This window comes from Rhea americana, unplaced genomic scaffold (assembly GCF_003343005.1).
Source record: "Rhea americana isolate MKP2758 unplaced genomic scaffold, rheAme1 scaffold_239, whole genome shotgun sequence".
NCBI classification, from domain to species: domain Eukaryota; kingdom Metazoa; phylum Chordata; class Aves; order Rheiformes; family Rheidae; genus Rhea; species Rhea americana.
Genome location: NW_028186356.1, coordinates 522,646 through 544,784, shown reverse-complemented (window position 1 = coordinate 544,784; position 22,139 = coordinate 522,646). Strand labels below are relative to the sequence as shown.

The following is a 22,139-nucleotide window of genomic DNA, read 5'->3' as shown; positions in this document are numbered from 1 at the left end:
TCACTTACTTTCTAGACCCCGTTAAATACCAGGCACGCAGCGCTCCGATGTCTCTAGCTGTACTGGCCAGTTCCAGGGGCCGCCTTCCAGGGCTGCTGCAAGTGAAGTACATCCACTATCCACACACTTGCTGAAAGGTGCGCACTAAAGCTGAAGATCCTGGGAATGAGCGAGTGTATTTTAATGTTAATTTTGGACATACTCAAACACTGGAAAGTATAAGTTGGAACTGTATTAAATTTTGCCTTGATACATAAAGGACAGGCAAAGAAAAAGAAAAATGCTTTCATTCCACATATTTTACCTTATGAACACATACCATAGAAGGGATCCCACTTGAGGTCAGCCTCGCCTTTTTCATATGGGAAACGGAAGAGTGAGATATGTCTGCTCCTAAAAGCTTAGCAAGGATGTCATTTGGTTAAAGGTGTTTGTTTTCTGTTTTTTTTTTTTTTTTTTAATTTGCCTTTCTGTAGGAAATTTTTTTGTTTTTTGAATTTGCATTTTTAAATAGGAAAAGTTTTTTTTTTTTTTTTTTTTTTTTTTTTTTTTTTTTTTTTTTTTTGCTGGCAACACAGGACAGTGAAGCACAGTGCAGCAATGTATGACGCAGCTCAGGTACCAGAAACAACACGAGTACATCAGCAAGGCGTTCTGCCTGGCCAAACAGACCTCACTTCTCAACACTGCTTTTTTAAGCCAGGCAGAGCACTTCAGCGATGACCTCCACCACAGCGCCTACACCGTACCACAAGTGAGCTGCAAGAACAGTGAACTGTTTTCAGCAGACATATGGCTGTATCAGGTGTGATTCAGGTGGGGGGGGGGGGGTGGAAATCAATTTTAGCTCTACTTCATAGGCCTGTAATAGTCCAACACAGAAGCAATGTACCTGCAGTCACACAGCAAGTAACATCAAGCAGTTTTTTTCCTTATAAATTATTAATATCCTTGAAACATTACTATTATTAATAAATAAATTCCACAGTGTGGAAGTGTGTTTAAATACAAAATAAAAATGTCTAAAAGTACTGTCTAAAAAAATTAATTATATTCTAAACTCTTAAAATAAAACTAAAAATATACATCTAACAGGAAACATTTATTTTTTCAGTGCTGCCACCAACACCAACCACATTTTGAATACTTTTACATAAGCCAAGCATGCAGTTTGCTGTACACTTCATACTGTATTTGTACCCTAAGCGTGCAGTTTAAGGTTACAAACATTTTATCACAGACAAACCAGTAACCAATTGTTTGAGGCAATGGTTAAGAGACCAAAAACTTTATAGAAAGTTATGAAACAAGTGTTTATAAAACAGGCATACAAAAATCAAAAAGTTAATTTCTGCCTTATGCTCAAATACTTTGGTGTTTACAATTCTTTTTAAAAAATTAGTTGTAGAAAAAACATTGTCATTATTACTGAAGCCAGCTTTCAACATAATCCTTTATTACAAAAAGTRTAAACAAATATATTGTAGCATTTTAAAACACACTGTTGAACCATGCAACCTTGCGGGGGGGGGGGGGTATTTCGTGGAGGAGTTCCTTTTTAACATACAAATTAAAACCACTAATATAAATGCTTTATGGCAGCAGCCAGATTAACAGGTCATTGATAAACAAGAGGAAGGCAGTTTAATTATACAGGGTTTGGCCAGAGAGGGTAACTGATTCACAAGCCTAACAGGGAAAACAAAAACTATTGTATTAAGTAGGAATTCGGCTTCTTAGATATTCTAGCACTGCAGCTGTTCCCTTTGCCAGAACGGCTGCTCGGGGAATACGGAACGGATTTCCTTCTAACAGAAGTGTCCTAGAAAAACAGAGATGCTGAGGTCATTTTCATAAAGGTTTATGCTTGTAACAACACAATCATATACCATATATCAATTTATGAATCCTCTGAAATTCCTGRGTAATGTCTCTTCTATTCTTCCAAAAAACTTTTAGCTTCTGCTATCCTGTCTCCAGAAGAGATAGCTGAATTTGAATTTATGCTAATAAATCTGTAGTTATATAGTACTGTAGATGATACAAAATACTCACCTACCCTATTTCTTCAGTAAGCCTCTGCCAAAAAGACAGAGCACGAAAAAGAACTTCTAACACATAAAAATAGCACCAAAAAATGGGATAAAACATGTTAAATTACAACCCTCCACTGCTAGCTCTGCTGTTGGCCCACTCTTCTTGGGTAGGCATTAACCTCTGCATTTTTTTTTTCCTGCTTGTGTGGGTTTTTGTGTTTTTCCTGCTTTAGGTCCCTCAAAAGTAGACTTCCATTCACCTATAATATCTCCATTTTGCTGAACTAACTTAACCTTTATATCAAGTCTAGCAAAAGCTGGAACATATTCCACTGGAACATAAACATCCTAAGATAATTTTAAATTAACAAATGTTAAGAAGTCATGATAAACCCCRGAAGACAGACAGAGAACTTCTGTTTACTGAGGAACAGCTGCAGCAATTTAAGWTTCCATTCCTGGCTAGCTGGTTGCTCTGCCCTGCTGCTGAAGGTCACCAGTTTTACCCCAGAAAGGCAGTGAAGAGGCACACACGCCTGCAGCCCCATCACAGTCCAGTATCGTACCACAGGCGCAYGTGTGCTGCCAGGCTGACTCGCTACAGCAGCTAACTGGCAGACAGCTACGTGGAGCCCAGGAGTATCGGTACCCTCCAGACAGGGGGAATGAGAGCAGTGTCTTAAACTGCTGCTCGAAGATTTTCCAGACCTAGTCCATTAGACCGTGATAAAGATTGTCTTAAGACCTGACCGCATGTATACGACATGACAACACTAGCCGCTACACACACGCTAGGTATCTTGGCTAGCAATCAATGAATGCAAGGYGAGAAAGTGTAGGGGCAGACACGGCTGGCAGCGCAAGGGCAAGAGGGGATGTCGAAAGGGTAACTGTGCCAGAGCCCCACGAGCTGCTGCTGCTACTGCCACGCCGGCCTTAGGGCCGGGGGTCCCCGGACCCAAAGTCTCTCACCAAAGCTCTGCACCAAGATCCTGCTGCTGGCCTCCTCCTGAAAGGAGGATTACAAGCAAGAATACTTTAAAGGCGAAAACCATGCTAACCACTAAYTTGTTATCTTTGACAAGATGGATTAGTTATGTGTAACTGTTTTCCCTAAGGTGTATTACCTGAAGATGCTTACACAGTCACATCTCTTTATACATCATTACGTCGTCATTATCTAGAGGATGTTACCCTATCTCTTTTTTACAACCGTGCAAGTTACCACATAGGTAAGGAGCTAAAGGTGTTTACTGACAGACAGAGCTATGGCTCACTTTGAGCTGGTGAACCATGCTCATCTATAGGTACACCAGCAGTAAGTACTGACCTACAGAAAAGCACTACAAGACCACCACTTATTTCTAGTTAAAAATGCTTTTAACAGCAATCAAGGCAGACAAGGTACCTGGCTTAAACTATAATGTTAAATTTACACTACATTAACATTCCCTTTCAGTTTTATTTTGCATACTTTATTAGGCATGCTACCACTTTTATTAATTTTTGTTTTCTCATCCGTAGATAGACGAATGTTCAAAGCCACTGAAAACTCGGCAATCAATACTGGGAGTTTTGATATAGCCGCCAAATGCAGATTACCTCAAGTTATTAAATGCTATCAGGCAACCCAGTCTTGCAGTGATAAATATATTTGCTTAATTTTGTTAAGACTCCGAGTTCCTYGTGAATTTTCTAGACTTTATTAATGAAAACAGCGTCATCTTCAAATTTTACCACTTCTACTCTTTACTTTAACATAGCCAATCACAGTGTAAGATCTTTAAAACATTTAGTACCTTCAGTTGCTAGCTTTCTAACAAATCAATTTTGGCAAGGAGCCAGAAAACAAAAAAAATARAAGCAGTTATTCTTAATAGTAGGGCTCCATATCCTATGAAACAACTCCTACAGTAAGAGCAAAAAGCAAATTAAGAGGAAGCTATATTAGGAAACCCAYAGCTCTCAGAAAATACAAAATTAAAAGCTGGACTGTTTGCAAAATTTGACTCTTACAGTTAAATTCAACTTTCAGGAGTGCTTACTTTTATATAAGTAGTTGGGCATCCAGCTTTCAAAGTGCATTTTTATATTAATCTATATTTATAGAGTAAATTTTCACAAAATCATGAAAAATCTCTAAAAATCTTGAGAAGCTATGGAAGAAACTGCATGGTTTTACAAATGATAAAGACATCCATTTTATGCATTTAGACCTACAAACATACATCTTGCCAAATTGTATTTTTCTCTCTGGCAGAATATGCCTTGAAAAAAACAGAAATAGAGTAAGAATGTATTTTTATCAAGCAGGTTACTGCTTAAAATACACACCTCAGAGTTTCACAGTTTCCAAGTTCTGGTGGCACCTGAAGGAGGTCGTTGTTCTGAAGGTCTAGTGTTCCAAGCTTGTCCATCTTCTGCAACTGCAGAGGATCTATGGACCCAACCTGATTATTACTGAGCAGGATGGTCTCCAGTGCTARGATGTGATAAAGGACACTGGGAAATACTTTAAATCTTCAAAAAGAAGGCAAATAAGTAAGAGTCAGAAATATGACATACAAAAAACGGATGCCCTTCAAAACAGAAGATATTTTTAGAGTTGCTGATTTAAGCTTTTGTTTGTTTAAATATGCCACTCTGAAAGGAGAAGGCACTGATTATTTTACCTTACACACAGTGAAAAATTTGTATAGTGTACAATCATGTTGCAAGGGCCATGCACGAGAATGCATGTTCCACGTGTACCACTGCAAATTCCTAGGGAAGTCTGGGTACTTCACATTTCAGCTGGCCATTGGATGGGGAAAGAAAAAAATGTCTTTATTCTGTTGAATCATAGTCATCAGAATCCCTGAAGGACTGCTCATACCAGTGCTGGATGTGAAAAAAATATAATTTGAAGTATATTTAAGCATCCTGACATAGGTGCTTGGTGAAAGAAACAGGAAGGATACAGGAGAGACTTTTCTTTAAAATGGGGCTTTATAAAAACAGTTGAAAATCTTCAAGAATGCATGAAATTTGTTAGCAAAGGGACATGAGTTCAGGTGTAAGAGTTCTCCACTGTTTGAGAAGAGCAGAACTGTAAGCTGTATGTTTTAAAACACATTGTTTTACATACAGTAACCTGAATGTACCTCTGGAAGRAGGAGCTACCCCATTAAGCTTTGTTTAGAAACAGTAAGAGCAAACTAAACTCTAAAAATGAGCCATATAACTAATACAGATGAGAGATGCAAAGTCATTAGGAGCTAAAATAAGGTTACAGTTGGTAGACTAGGTTTGGAAAAACTTATTTCAATGTAAATCTAAATGGTATCATTAGAATTTTACTTAAGTTAGTGACAAAACTCCCACTGTCTTCCATAAGACCAGGATTTCACAAAAAGTATCCATGAAGGAAATGGAGTAAATGGAGACAACAGATTCAGTCGGTATGATATACTCAAAAACAACAGTAGGTTCTCTAACATCACTGACACAAAATGTCTGAGCAAAACTTATTCCCTCCAACCTCAATAGATACACCAACTGCTTGGAAACAAAACTTAAATTGTGACAGTAACAGACTGAGTAGTGTAAAAAAAGGGAGAATAAGGGCCAATTGTTTTCCTGTACGCTAAGAAATGCCCTCCTGAGTCAAATCAATGGTCCGTCTAGCCTAGAATTGTCCCTCACTACTGTAAGCAATAAAAGCAGCAAGAGATGCTATTCAGCATTACCAGATGCTACTCAAGCCTTGTCATTTATTGCCATTCACGGCCCTCATATTTTTCCAGCAYCCGGAACTGCTGTATTATGGATGTTAAAGGGTATGTCTCTGAGCAATCCTGCTGGTATCCATTGTTGTATATATTGTTCACAATACTGTTTAATAGCTTTTTGAACCAGTCGGTACTACGTCTCTCCAAATCTTCTTGTGGTGGCAAGTTCCAAAAATACACTACACATTGTGCAAAGCAGTACATTCTCTTTATCTCCTTTAAGCTGATCAAGTGTGTCCTCATTCTTGTATCACAGGAATGATAAATATAGGAGTTTGGCCCAGTTCTTTTTATATTATAAAAAGTCTAAAGAGTTACTTACCTATTAAAGGAAAGATTTATTATTTGCAGTCTTGTCAGTGCCTCCATTTCCTCAGGTAAAGATGTCAAAAAATTATTTCTGTGTATCAAATAAAGACAAGCAGTAATTATTAACTTTKAATGAGTGTTAATTAAGCATTCATGATGAAAGAATATGCATATTTACCAGTACTGATATGCATTTATGAAGCGAACTGCTTCATAAATGGGTCAAGATCATGCTCAAGTAGAGACGCTTGCTGATGCAAACCAGGTTTGCATTCTGATTTTTGCCAGTTAGTAGGATTAAAAGTTTGTTGCCTAAAGATACTCAAATATTTCAGTATCATAACAACTCCAGAAATATGCTTGACAATATTTTCAACATAGAATGAACAGGAATCAAACTTTTAGTCATCAATTTCAAAATATAATGTTAAGCATGTGTATACACAGACACATATATACATCCACATCTGTATATGAATTCTGCTCTACAGATACCTCCCCTTCTTAAGGGACTTTAGGAGATCAAAGAACATGAGGAACAAATTGCTTCATAACTGCATGTAAAGAATCGGTATTCCCCCGAACCTGTGATACAGAACATACAAGAGAAACACTGTACAAATTCATCTCCATTGCAGAATCTTGCCTTTTTTCTTTAAGAAATACAAATTTAAAAGAAGTATAATTGAAAGCATTAGTTATCAACCCCTTCTACCCTGTTAGTTTGTTCATGGTTTTCCCTGAAGAATTTTCTGTCCCTTCTTTCTCCCTGTTGTCCCAGAATCAAATTCAGCTAGTTGGGTTTCAGAAGGAAGTTAATGAAACTGCCTGGACGTTGGTGCCAACCTGAACCAGTACCCAGTTGCTCTGACAAACAGGTTTTTCATTCAGCCTAGTACTCAGTTGCTGTGACAAACAGGCTTGTGGCTACCATTCCCAGAGTATTTTCCACAATAGGAAGACATTCAGAAACTGTTTAAATACAATGAGGCCAAGGATCTAAGGTCAAACATGACATTTTTTGAGTGTGCCACATAAAGAGCTGTTACARAAAAATAAAGATCACTCACTAAAAGAGACCCAGCCTTGTACATACATTCTTATTCACTCTGAGATATTCAGCCTGATTCTCTCATCAACCTCATCTTACCAACCACTTCTGCAGGCTTCAACCTAACTCCTCCATCAGCAGCGCATATGTTACAGGCAGCTTAATTTAAAACAAGCCAAAGCAAAAAGCTCTCTTTGCAACTGTGCTTTGCTATTTTTCATTTTGTGATGCACTTAAGATAATAACTACTAGGGAGCTAATCCTGATGGCTAAACAAACGCAATGAATATTTTTCAGAAGTTAGGGAAWGTAGAATGACAGTAAGGAATTTAATAAAACTATTACAAATAGAAGTACCTATAGACAGCTCTTGCTTCATGCAGCACACAAGGGTTGCTCTCATTGGTACTACTTCCCAGATACCCTCCAGGTTTGGGGTGTTTTTTTACATCCACTTCCACTTAATATCTGTCAGAATCTTTTTATGACTGAGGTCAGACTCCTCACCAGAGCAAGTCTTAGAGCTTGTCTACTTTTCTTTTCTTTTTTTTTTTTTAAGAAAGATCAATACCACTAGGCCACTTGCCATTTCAGATCTGCCAGTCATTCAACAGACATAGTGGCATTTAGAGAAATGAAAAATTATTTCAGTACTGCTATACTGCAGTAACAGATGGCTGGTTTAAAAAGGCATAGAAATAAATTACTCAGAAAGGAAGTCCAACACACGACACAAACCTGATATCCAAATGTGTCAATTTATGAAGCATGCAAATCTCCAAGGAAACTGATGAGAGTTTATTGAAGCCAAGGTTGACATCACAAACCGAGTCTTTCAGCTCCACAATCCTGCAACACAGTATGAATACACTTTTATTACATAAGTACGTCTGCATTGTATTTTCTAAGTTATTGAAAAAAAAATTGCTTTATTCTACAAACTAGGGACATTCTGTTTTGATGTTTCAGAAGCGATTTTATGATAATAGAAGATAATGGAAACTGAACTTGTGAAAATAGCCTGTCCTGTCATTTTACGCTTGGTGCAAAGACAAAGCTCAGAGTCACTTTTCTAAATCTGCTGCCACCAATTTAGAGAGTAATTTTTACTATGAAAGCCTGTTCACTTAAATGTAATTAAGAGGTATTTCAGAACCTATGGCACAAATGACCATCACTGTCATCCCCTGCCCTGAAAATGTTTTAACAAAAGACTCCATCCATGTTACTCCATGTGATTCTTTTAATAGTCATAATGAACAGAAATCGCTTAYTATTATTTTATTTCTGTTTTTCATTTCTGTTCTCCTGTTCTGCTATTACAGATTGCAAATTTGCAGTTTGTAAATTGCATTTGCTGTTTTTTCATAAAAGGATAAAATACTGAGATGCTTCAGTGTAAACTACTTAGAAGCTCAGGAAGTTAATTGTTAAATCCCTAGGACAGAATCTTCATTTTAACCTTAAAAAGAGGTAAAAGAGGTAATTAAATTAGCTAAATACTCATCTCATATCTGGATTCCCACTGAATTATCTTGCACCCAGCAGCTGCACATCTATACCTTCCTCCCCACTGAATGCTGCAGCCTCAAATACACGAAAAAGCATGGAAGGCACAACCATTATCTCACCAAATCCATCTTCTTTGAATATACTGGAAAGAATTTTCTTCCACAAGAAAAAGACAGCACCTGGTCTTCAAGCTCTATACGCTAAAGGTATATAATGCTTAGCACATTTGGGTCCCAGGATAGAAACAAGTGGGCACCACAACAATATAAACAAACTCACACTGAATATTCAGGTATGCCCTTCATCATTATCTGCTTATACTGACATACTGTTTAGACACACTGGTTACAGCTGAGCGTTACAAAAACATGAAGGCACGGCCATTGTTCACAAGAGTTAAAACAAATCTGAGCTCATGTACAGAATTTCTACTCAGGCAAGATTCCCAAATTAAAGCAATATAAGGTTCTGTCTGAATAAGAACTGCAAATCCAACCAAGAGGCTGCCATCCTCTTGTGCTAGGTAAGAGAGAATTTCAGTCAGATCTTTCCTGTATCAAGTAGAGTATCCTCATCACTTGAAATTAATCTCTCAAGACCCATAAATACTTAGTCATGTGGTACTCTGTGTTGCAGGTTCAGACTGTTAACTCCTTACTGCATAWATTCTATCCTCCCCTTCTCGTAAGAGAACTCAAGGGTGTTTAGACATATTAAACATAAATTTTAAGAATGGCTTCTATGCATAAAAGTGATTTTTTCCCTAGAGTATAAGCTGCTCTAATAAAAATACTTTTTTTCCTTAAAAATCAGTTTTGATGATTTTCTTAAGCTACCAGAGATTCAGTAGTACTCCTCATTAGAAAAAAAGACTGTTTATTCTCATTATTGTCAGAAAAAAGCTTTTCCTTGACTGTGGATGAGGAATCAAGTACAGTAATACCAAATGCTACTGGACGATAACCAAATGTCTTAAGAAATAAAAGGCATGGAAATTGTTTAGGCTTCTTTTTCAAAAAAGAAGAAAAACACAGAAAAGCTATCTGAAGACACAGAATTTAAACAAGACCTTAACTATAAGATAGAGATATCATCTCATGAAGTACTGAATACACACAGATTATCTTCACATGGGAAAATGACCACTCTGTATAAAAAATAATAAACAATACTACATTGTAGTTAAGTACAACACTTCATTATTATGTGAAGTCACACTGGAGTCTCCCCCTTGTTTCAACAACGCTTAGCAAAGAAAGATGAAAATAACATGTAATGAAAGTACTACTTGGTGCAGACAAGTTTCCTTTAAATTAAACCTCCATCTGACAATCAACAGACCCACCTGCATGCTACTTAAACTAGAAACGTAAGTTTTATTCAGCATCTTAATTCTACTTTCATTATATCTCTTTCTCTCTCCAAAATATATACATGCATTATATATATACACAAAACGCATACAGGTATATAAATTCCTGTATGTATATAAAATACAAATACACATATATATACTTAAATATATCAGGATAAAGCATAAATACGCTTGATTAGAAAAAACACAAGATGTTGAAGGACAAAAGTAGAAAAAAGTAACAGAAAGAATGATCTCTATAATGGAACAGCTAGTACCTTGCAGGAATTTCATTCAGCTGATTTTTGCTGAAGTTGACAGTGGTGACAGGATTGCTTCTGACTGCATTAAACACTTCATCAGGAATCACAGCTGCCTGTTTCTCACTAAACAATGAAAACCATTTAGCAGAGTAACATGAACAAGTCAGTCATTTCCTATTTATTAACAAGACCTTATCATCTTTAGAAAAATAGAAGCAGTAGAATACATATATAAATATCTACGATTTGAAGTCCTTGAACGATTGTTAATCAGAAACCTACGAGTCACTGTACCATGTTACATGGAATGTATGCAGTAACACCATTTCATGCCAGCAGTATGTTCTGTTGTCCAGCTTAACAAAAATCAGTAAAAGCTGAATTATGTCATTATCTCAGCAAATGTATAATTCTGAATGGGCCAATAAGTGTTGCAGGATTGTCAATAAACAAGTTTTCCTTCCTCAATTTAGAAAACATCCCCATCATTGTGACATGGTAACAGTTTAACTCAGATAACTACTGAACTTGGAGCTTCTGAATGTTTGTGGCAACTAAAACTATTCTAGCCCTTTTCATCAGAATAAGGTCATCTCCACATTCTAACTCTGTCCACGACTGTGTGCATTTCACCTGGCAGTTCTCATCATATACATTTTTTTTCTCTCTTTCCTAACCTAACAAGTTATATTCTTGTTTTCATTAAGAAACTGAAGAGATACTTGCCTACTGCAATGAGATATTTGGAGTCTTAACAGTAATTTCTAAGGACACTTAAGATGTACTAAAAGCACCTGAAATAATAAGTATTTCAGCAAGTAAAAGGAATGTTACTGTGGAATAGTTTATAAGACAAAGAAATGAAAATCCAGGAGAAACATCATTCAGACCTGGCAATTCCTAAGTACACAAGTTAGAGTGAAAACTGTGCAAGTGTAGCCAGATTTGCCAACAGTTTGTATATATCATGAAGTCAAAAACAAAGAAAGTAAGAAGTATTACAGCTTTAGAAATGCTGTCCTATTTCAAAACACATACCTATATTCCAGTAATTTTAGTGAAGTTATGGCATGCATGTTTATCCTTGACTCACTTGGAAGAGTCATGGCTGTCACAGGAGGCTCTTCATCTGGGCTAGTTACATCATCTAGAGATAATATACGTATACAGTCACACAAACACCTATAAGGCTGCAGTCAGATGTGGTGTTCCAAATGTTCTAGACTGAGAGCTTTATTGTCCCTAGTCACTTGTCATCATCCTTTTTAACCCTTCCTGTATTCTAGTTTGATTGCATATAACCTGATTCAGATTAATTTCAATAATTTTCTAGTAAGGAGTTTTTGTAGACTTAAGATTTTTGTTCGGTGACTTTTTTTTTTTTTTTTTTTTAACTTGGCTGATTTTTTTGACAAAATAGATCAGGAAACAATACACGCTATGTTAGTAGAGATGTAGAGAGGCAGTAGCCTCCGAGGGGTAGGGGGATAGAAACTGAAAAGAACAATGATGAACAGGAAAGATGGGCTAGAAGTGATGATCCATATCACTATACTCAGAAAACTGACCACAACTATAGTTAAAACATTAATATTTGTTGTAATTTTCATAACACTCTTCTCTATAGGGTTAATTTGATTATTATCTACAGTGTTTGTGAAAAGTTGATGGGTTTAAAGGGCTACTTTGTATGAGCTTAATAAATGCAGCAGATTAAAAGCTCTGGTTCCGCACATCAGAGCTGTGCCACCAAATCCTGGGAATTCACACATGCACAATTAAGGTGAAGATTAGCTAGAAGTCCAAACATATGACAAATCTAACTTCTACTAAAAGAAGTGGAACAAACTCTGTAGAACTTCAACAACGTTCATGAATAGCAGTCTAGTAAGAGCTACATACAACAAAAACCAGTCAACCATTTACTAAAAATGGTCAAAARCAAGCTTCAAGGGGTCTCTTCTTAATTTAAACCTCTACAGAAGAGGACTACTACTGCTATTTGTTTATCTCCCTCTTAGATGTCATAGTAACAAGTACAGTAAAATGATAAATATTGCCATACATGCAAGACATTAGCTAACCTTATTATCCACAATTATATTAAATATTACAGTTCACTAGTTGAGCTTCTGAGTATGTATTCTACCATCGAATTAATATTTACAAAGTTAATAATAATACGCTAGACTTGCTTTGAACCCATTTTGAAAGCCCTAATAAAAATAGTAAGCAACCTTAGAGTATGCATTGACTTAATACTGCCATCTTCTGATAGGAGGAGATAAAACCTATTTACAAAAGGAAGAAATTTCATATATTTTCAATAAAGTTGCTTAAATGTATTATCAAGACCTCTTCTAAATTAAGAGGTTAAACATTTTTCACCATTTAAGTGCTGCATAATCATTCTCATATTATATTTAATGACCAGTGACCTCAATCATTTTGCCTACTTCACACTTCCCAAAAGTTAACAAAGATGAAGATTTCTAAAGTTGATAAACTGAAGCTCTGTTCCAAAAAGATTAAGGCTTCTCAACATGCACGTTATTTCAAGATTCTGACAGTCTGATTCCTATATAGGTAGAAAATGCAAAGTCTGGCCACCATTCATTTGTTTAGAAAATGCAGAACAAAACAAGAAGCCAACTACCAAAATACCTCAATGAATTACAGGCCCAAGTATCAATCTGGAGAGTGATTTGGGTGCACAAAGCAACCAGCAACTTTTTATATCCTTTCTCTTTAAATATTAACAATTTATTCTACAAAGTATGGCGTTCTGTCACAGAAAAATGATACACAACGATCTAGCTGTTTTTTAATCCACAGGCATAAAGCTTAGAATCCAAAAGAGGAGTCTGCAAAAACATACCACAGCTGTCCAGAGAAGTAATTTCTGTGCAACATTTCAGTTGATTTTCTGCTTTAAGACTTTTCATTTATTTATATAGAGAACGTTAGGATAGAGACTTTTAAATGGTAGAAAGACTGAGACCAATTCTAATAGGCCAGGATTATAATTATGTTTTAAATAAACGGTTACCTTCTGAAAGACTTTTTATATTCTTAGTCATCTTTGAATTAGACTTCATGGCTTTACTAAGATTTTAAGGCAGATTTATTCATGCATATACTTGTTAGGAATCACAGGTCTGTAGTGCCCTTGTTATTAAGTGATGAATAATACATAATACCTCTGCAAAAATCTCATCCATTTTCCCATACTGTAAGCAAGCCAGCAGAGAGATGGCAAGCTTAAAAGGTACGCCTTATATAAGCTTCCCTTTAGGTCCAGAGGCAAAAAAAACAAAAAGCAAACTATCTGAACTCCTCATGCAAAATGTACAACGGGTTAGAGGAAAATATTTAAGATTATCTTTCTAAACAATAACCCTCCATAATGAATGTTTGTTATTTTGGTATCATCTAAGAGAGTAAGGAGAGGAAACTGCACTGAAATGTAAGAGCAAACTGTTAAGTAAAGAAAATACTATTATTGCAGGATAACTAGGGGAAAATCAATTTTTAAAAGAGCTATCCTAGGTAAGTTTTTAAAAAAGCAATATAATAGAGTAATATACCTTGGATTTTGCTTCTTAAGTATTTCAGAAGTTCTTGGGTTCCTTTCTTTAGGGAAAAAAAAAAAGGTGAAACAAGCATTTGCAACCCTGTATTTATATAGCTATTTTAGCAAGGAAGAACAACAAACATCAGTTGTGTAAGTGGAGCTCATAGCACTGCTGACTATAAAAGCTACCTAACACTTCCTGTAGAAAAACTCTCTTTGCAGTATCTTATAAATTTGCTTTTATGCGATTTTATTTTGTTTCAGATGAAATTTTCCATGCCATGTCAGGCACCAGAAGCCACCTTAGGTTCCATATTCTTTAYCTAAACCTTCATCCAGACCCAAGAACAAGGAAAAATGATCCCGTGAAATTAATTTTCTCTTTAAAAATGTCTAGCCCAATTATGCTTTGGAGAAGGAACTTCAAATTTGTCAGAGGGTAACTGTTCAGAATTTCAGTAACTTTATATCTAAGTTTGGCCAAATTGTAAGATCTTGGAAAAACACTGCAGTTTACATAATTTACATGGATTTTTAACAGCTGAATTCTCCAAAGATCTGATTTTCAGTCCTCTTGCAGCACCTCATATTGGTCAAACAACATGGTTATGATCTACATAATCTCTGAATAATCAAGCATAATCTCAACTATCCCATTTGTTTTGGAAGCTAGGCTTTCTTTATGATTTCATGTGCTTCTTCTTCTGTTGTGAAACCATGGACTAAAGCACTGAATACGTGTTACTGTTTTTCATTCTAACTGACATCTATATCATATACAAGAGACTGACTGATCTGAACGCTGAAAGGAGAAAAAAAGTGGAAGTGGGAAAAGGAACAAACTAGCACAAGGAATCTGGTGAGACTGGACAGCGGAAACTGAAGATAAAATACTGAGAAAGAGAGGCTGGAGGAAATTGAGATTGACTGCAGGCACAGGTAGGGCTGGTGTGAGCTGAACTGAGCAAGAGGGGAACCAATACAGAGGAAACCGGGGACTTGTGAGGGAAACAGGGAAGTCAAACAGAAAGTTGAGTAACAGTCATCTGGTTTGCATGGAGGGGAAGGTAAACAATAAACTGAAGATCAGCCGACAAGTAACAACAGGTTAATGCAAAGAGATGAGAAACATAAAGGGATAGCGGGATGGAAAAGGAAGATGAAGGTTTAACAGAAGATGACCAGAGCTTTGCCAAGAAGCAAGGAAACACACAGAGGACGTGAACGGAATTGGGACTAGAATGAGAGGCCTGAAGAGTAAGAAGAGATGAGACAGAACATGGACCTACAAAAGAGGATCTGTGCCTGCTAGACTATACCCGTCTCTCCCCTCAAGTCGTTGCAATTCCCTAGTCTCATTATTCACTTGCTGCCAGCAAGTGTCTGGAGAACCTACAAGATTTGTCAATTACTCCATTAAGTCAAGTGGAAAAAATTCAGAGAGCGCATATAAAATTTCAATTATATAGATTTCCAGAGTTGGTAATGGATCAAGAAGTGTAAGTATAAAATGTTGTAACAGAATTCTCATACCTCTGGTTTGCTATAAAATATGTAAGAAGTAAATATGATAAATTACACACATGTAGGTTCTTACACTTGAAAGAAAACAAAATCTTCAGAAATCAGGGAATACCAGAACTTAAGCAGTGAGAGGCAATCCTAGCTCAGTCTCCTTTGCATGTATATTGTGGCACAGGTTTGAACTCTGTGATCACACATAACTTCCATTCACTGAACCTTTTGCTCATCAACTTAGTGCATACAATGCTCATTTGTTCAACAGTTAAATTATTTTCTCCCCTCTTATTTTTCACATGCTGCTGTATATTAAAAATTTTAATTTGGGGTCTTCAGTGTTTCTTATTTTTAGAGAATTCCAATGCTTCAGACACGTTTATTTTATAGCACTGGCAAAAGCACAAAAAGAAAGTACTTTATACCACCAATGAAAAGAAGGGCCTGCTGGAGAGTAGAAGGGAAAGGAATTCTGTAGCAGCAGTATTTCTCACACCCTAGCCTTCCTGATGCCCTAAGTACTTGTTTTCTCTTATATAATCCACACCTTCTCTTTCCTAGTTACTTAAGAGAGAACACAGATTACCTGAGCTATAAGCTATCTATAAGAAAATGTGGTACATCATATTGTCATTCCTCAAAACCTATCTGCCATCAAATACTCTTTGGAAATTGAATCCTAGATTCTTAATTCACACAAGTAAGAAATAAAAAACAGAAATTCATGCTCATCTAGGAAAAGCTTAAATTAAAGTACTTGCCCAGCATCACAATTGATTGCAACTGCAGCAGGATTATAACCCAGTTTCCCAAGGCTGCAGCCAGCTGCCTTATCCTTTATTCTTCAGACATCTCTTGCCTCATTTGAAATATATATTACAACACCTCAGCAAATCAGAAAGAGGTCCTATAAGCAACAACCTCCTTTATTCCACACCCTCATGATTTTAGGCATTGCATCAGACTTGAGTGTTAAGATTCCTGAACCACAATACACACAAGAGATGATTAAAGTTGTACAGGGCAGTTGAAATCCAGACTCTTGCTAATTTTTTAATGTTTGGCATACAATTTGTATAATGTAAATATACAACATAATCTAACTTTATATATTGTCTAAATGTGCTTACTTGCAGAAGGTCTCTTCGAATGGTTCTCAGAGGATTTCCCTCTAGTGCCAGGAATTTCAGCTGAGGAAGGTTCCCCAAGGTATATGGCAATCTGCAAATGGAAGCAGCTCATTTCAGTACAACTTCAAAACAAATTCTAAAGAATTAGCAATGGTTTTTTACACGCCCTAGTATTCTGAAGCTCACATTCAAATCAAAAGATATAGAATATATTATGCTTAAGACACAGTTGGGTCATAACATTTAGACAGAATGGAAAGGTTTATCATTGAGTCATTTTTAATTAAATTTTAGAAACTGCAATACATCAGCTGTAGAATTTTAGTGAAATATTACTGTTTCAAGCAAATATGAATGTCACTTGCTATGCCTCAATACAGATATATGCAGTTTTTAATATTACCTACTGATATCATTGTTGGCTAGATCAAGCCGTTCCAACTTCTGAAGAACAGTAATTTCATCAGGAACTGTTTTTATCTTGTTATCTCTAAGTTCCAATACAGAGAGAGAATTCAGGTGCTTAAGATTCTCAGCATTTAAAATTTCAATCTGATTTTCACCAGCATGTAATTCCTATAGAAACAAAGAGCACCCACAATTACATTACTCTGGCAAAATTACCTGAATCATGACATTGGCAAAAATATATGACAACATGTGGAAAAAGTATAGAATTTGATTCCCTTTCATCTACATACAAAAATCCAAAGCCTCCGAAGATTCAGACACGAATCTGAACTTAGTTTTCCTGAAACCATCCTAGAATCCACAGCTTTGAGTTCCATTTCCAAGCTAGGAATCAATCTGCTACATATCTCTCTACTCCAGGAAGCTTCTTAAAACTCCAAACTACAGGAATTTGAGAGGGCAGCTCTCCATCTCTCTATTGAAAATGTTTCACGTACAATGGCAGAACTGAGTGGTTCCCTGGACCAGAAAGAGCACACACATGCTGCTGGAGACACTAAGACACAGAATTTCACACTCCTGCAAGATTTCTTTTTATTTTTAGGGGGGAAAAAAGAAAAAAAGAAATAGCTTGGAATTTTAACTGCCAAGTTCAGAGTTAATGTAGCTTTGGTACCTGCATTCTTTGATGGATTTAGTCACCACCATGATATAAGCATTCAGTTGACTCAACTATTTTCCTATTAATCGAGTAACAAATTTCTAATTCCTTAGGGATAGATGATTTTCAATTTTAAACACATCACAAAATTAGGCTACAAAACATCTGAAGATATGATTACATTAAAAGAAAAAATATGGTATATTTTCTCTGCAGTTGCAATTAAAAAATTAAAAATGAACTAAGTAAATACATCCAAAGGATGTTTCTAGAGATAAAAAATACTGCAGACAATATTACATTCAGTCACTCCTCTTCTACATACTTTTATTTATTTCCCAGTTCTGAACAGTAAGTACTGCTGCAATTTTTTCTTCAAAATGACATTAAGCTTGACCAGTGGGAACAGCAAAAGTAATTGCAAAYGATCTATAATAAATATAATTCTGCACACAGAATTATTAACTATTCATCACAACAATTCATAATATTTTGTTTAAATATTCATAAAAAAGTTTACTGCAGATATGCACACAGTACACTGTTTCACTCAATACTATTCAAATGTTAGAAGCAATTATCTTTCACTCACCATTTTGTTTTTTCTCTCCCCAGTAATTTTAAATATCTTCTATTTTTTGCATAATTTCTCACTCAAAATATGCATTGAAGAAAATAATCTGTCAAATTGTTTATTGCACAGTCTTAAGGCTACTGACTTCTAAACAGAACAATATTAATCCTTACATTTCTCCAATTACTTCTTGTGCTCCGTTTATCTAGAAATATCAATACACTAACTTTTTCAAACCTTACCTTCAGTAATTTGCATGAAGGAAATTCTGGTAAGTAACGTAATTTATTTTTTCTCAGATAAAGTTGTTCCAAAGATGCCATACTTGCTAATTCAGAAGGTACAGTTTCCAGGTAGTTTTTAGTACAATCCAGTTGTCTTAAACCTATTGAAATAAGTGTGAAAATGAGAAAAAGTAAACAAAGTCTTCTGCAGAATCATAACTATGCTCTTTTTGAAATAAACATAACTGTCTGCCCATCAGAATTTCCTAAGAAATTAAACCAGTCAGCATCAGCATTTGTGAAAGACAGACATCTGCTTAGGCTTTCCATTTACACTTCTTAAGACATTCTGGAATGCCTTCGACGATACTACCTGATCACTCCTTTGAAATACAGGAGTGAACAGGAAAGGACAGGCCTATTGTCATAGATAATTTCTGCGCCATTTTAAAAAGCCAGCAGTCTATCTGTTCCTTTAGATCAGCCACAGCAATTAACATATTTCCTTTAAACTATAAGCTTGATACTCAATATTATTCAAATCTTGGAAGTAAACTCGTTTTATGTCTTTTTCTCTCCCCAGTAATTTCAAATATCTCCTATTTATGTATGATTTTCCATGCAAAATTGCAGTTTCAAGGCCACTGACTAAGCAGAACAATATTAATCCTCAAATTTATCCAATTTCTTCTTTTGCCCCATTCATCTAGAAATAACAACCCTAAGAGGACTCACGTTTGATATATAGTGGCTATAAGCTGGGTTTTTAAATTATTTTTAATAATTCTGAACTTTTATTTCTGAGAAGTTATTAACTCTTTAAAAATACACATTCTTAATGCTGAATAATATGTAACACATCTCTGAACATGACTACAGAATTAGCTGTATGACATTTTATAATCCGAGGAAACTAATTTACTTTTCATTGCACTGATATCTGCAGGCAGGTTCCTGAGCTGATTAGAAGACACGTTGAGTCTCACTAAATTAACGAGCAAAGCAAAACTCGTTGGAATGTCTGTAAGATGGTTGTTGGAAAGATCCTGAAGATTAAAAAAAGAGAGAGACACAGAAAGAGGTTAGGAATAGAGATGTTTAAAATATCCCATGAGTACTGCTACTGCTAAGTTAATTAGAGGCAGAACATTAAAATTAGATGGCTGGCTGATACCCTCAGGATCTTCCCTGTTAGAATGATGAATGGGAGAGACAAATCTCCCGTGTCTGATAAATCACAAGGGATTTGATTTTTCTTCAAATATTTGGCAAACTAAAAGAAAAACTTGGCTTCAAACAAAAAAAACGTAGTATCTGATAAGCTACATAAGTCACTATAATATTTGTAAAGTTCTGCTATCTAAGCTATACTTCATTAACTACCAGTAGCAAAACAGGGGTAAATCAGCCTTTCTGAACAAGTAAACATTTTTAAAGAGATGTAATTTACTAATTCTTCTAAATTGACAAGCTGTCCAAATCCATCCGGCAGATGACTCAGCTCATTGTGATGAAGAAGAAGGCTTTTCAAATGTGTCAACTGCATCAGCTCTTCTGGGATAGTTTTCAGTTTGTTGTGGCTAGTATTAAAAACATGGAAAACAAAAGGAAAATCAATTAAGCAGTTTTTAAAACTCAATCTGCATATGGAACATTTTTGTTATATATCATGCCATCCTAACTAGGGCTATGATACCAGTAACCAGCAGGACTATCTTAGCGATGCATGACTCTTTGAAACCCATATTCTACAGATCCTACAGTAAGTATAAAGTACATTCAGTATCAGATACACTGGATATTTTGTGTTGATATAGAACAACTATCAGTTACATCTGCAGTGGAACAAGCTCCCACAAAACATTTTCACATTGCAGCATCTACACAGTCACAAAAATTAAACATTTCAGACAAAAATTAAGATTTTMAAAGTATTAATATTCTCTAGTTGAAAACAATCTGAAATTAAAGTATCTTTTCTGAAATATAATTTTAATATATTTCAATTGCTCATTCATAACTTCAAAGTCACTGCAGCATTTCCCATGTTTTCATTTTGTAACAGGCACTTACCTGACATCAAGTTTTTGAAGATTTTCAAGATGTCCTAAAGCAGAAGGAAGAGATGTCAGTTGATTATCATGAACCTAGAAAATAAAGTTTTTAAGATACAGTTACTAATTTGTACCTTGCACTGATTTTATCTCCACCCCAGAAGCAAATTAAGCTAATCATAGAATCAGTAATAATTCTGATAGAGGAGGAGGATTTTTTCCCTATGAGAGTGACGGAGCACTGGAACAGGTTGCCCAGAGAGGTTGTGGTGTCTCCTTCTCTGGAGATATTCAAGGCCCGCCTGGATGCAACCCTGTCTAACATGCTCTAGGTGACCCTGCTGAGCAGGGAGGTTGGACCAGATGATCTCCAGAGGTCCCTTCCAACCCTACTGATTCTAAACTAATACACAGAATAATTCTGTACACAGGTGATAGCTGCACACATGACTCTGCAATTATTAATAGCAGCACTGCAACCGTCAATCTGGTAAAAGTTCACTTAATTGATAGTAAATGTTAAGAGATGAGGAAGTGAGAAATGAATGATGGAGAGAAAAAGTGCAAGAAATGAGGATGTATCCTGCAATAGCTCCTCTTTCAGTATCCATGATAAAATCTCCTACAACTTTCTACAAAACAAAACCCACTATCAGCATAAAAACTGTTCAAGGTGTTCTGTAAAAATCTCTAATTTATCCTGAATATACACCAGTGTCACTTCTACACATTCACCAGTGTGGGAAATGGAAAAGAAAGATCTGAGACTATTTTCCCACCTCCCTCAGAGACAGTACAGTCTTCTTATAATGGGATCATTGTACTTACATCCAGCACAGTGAGAGCAGGCAGAAGTTTGACATCCTCTGAAAGACACTGCAGTTTGTTTGAGGCTAAAATCAGCTTAGTCAGATCTACTTGCTCCCACCAGCGATCCGCAGCACCAAAAGAGAGATTTTGATGAGCCTCTTCTGGAGTATCCAAATTTATCCGCCATACGTGCTGAGGTACTACACGCACAAGCATACACAAGTCAACTAGATATTCCTGATAGCTGGCATTTAATTTCCCCTGTCATAGTGCTTTTCATATACACACACACACATATATGTCCATCATTTTTTTATAGAGACATTTTTCCCAGAACTATCCATTACAAGCTGATGGAAATTTGCCAGCAGCAGCAAAACAAAAGTGGAGGTGTAAGCAGACGCCAGAAAACATTCATTGCTAATGTTCCTTTTTCTTTTTTCTTTTGTCCTGACTAGATCACATTTCTAAGGACAAAACCAAAAAAACATCAGAAACGGCTAGCATGCTGAATCGGTCAAGCACCTGCAACTATGGCATCTATTCCCTTAACTGAAGGGTCTCTCGATTTTTAGGAAAGCCCTTGGACAGCTGGCGGAACAGGGCAGTGTCACAGCCTGGCCAAGTGACGGGTGGGTTCTTTCGGGCCAGGCGCAACCCCGACCCTCCGTCCTTCCGCGCTCCCACCTCGGCTGAGAGGCGGGAGGGGAGGGGAGGGGAGGAGAGGGCTGCGCTGCGCCCGCGAGGGTCAGCGGCGCCGGCCCACACCGCCGCAGCCTCCCCACCCGCCTTCTGCCGCTCCCAGCGCTCACCCTCGCTGAGGCTCCGGCCCGACAGGTTCAACTGCCCGCTCTTCCGCGCCGCCCGGATCAGCCCCTGCGGCACGGC

General features: G+C 36.6%; 1 protein-coding gene across 1 annotated transcript; it reads right to left on the bottom strand.

Annotated features, from left to right (window-relative positions):
• Window positions 1–1,083: 1,083 nt before the first annotated feature.
• On the bottom strand, window positions 1,084–22,139 carry LRRC40 (leucine rich repeat containing 40; the record flags this gene model as incomplete). The annotated part of the gene is made up of 15 exons (XM_085306343.1): window positions 1,084–1,822; window positions 4,371–4,556; window positions 6,129–6,206; window positions 7,905–8,015; window positions 10,311–10,418; window positions 11,334–11,442; window positions 13,883–13,928; window positions 16,518–16,608; window positions 16,921–17,093; window positions 18,406–18,548; window positions 19,310–19,433; window positions 19,838–19,967; window positions 20,461–20,534; window positions 21,270–21,451; window positions 22,064–22,139. Coding segments are annotated over 15 exons (1,737 nt in total), but the record flags the coding sequence as incomplete, so codon positions are not given.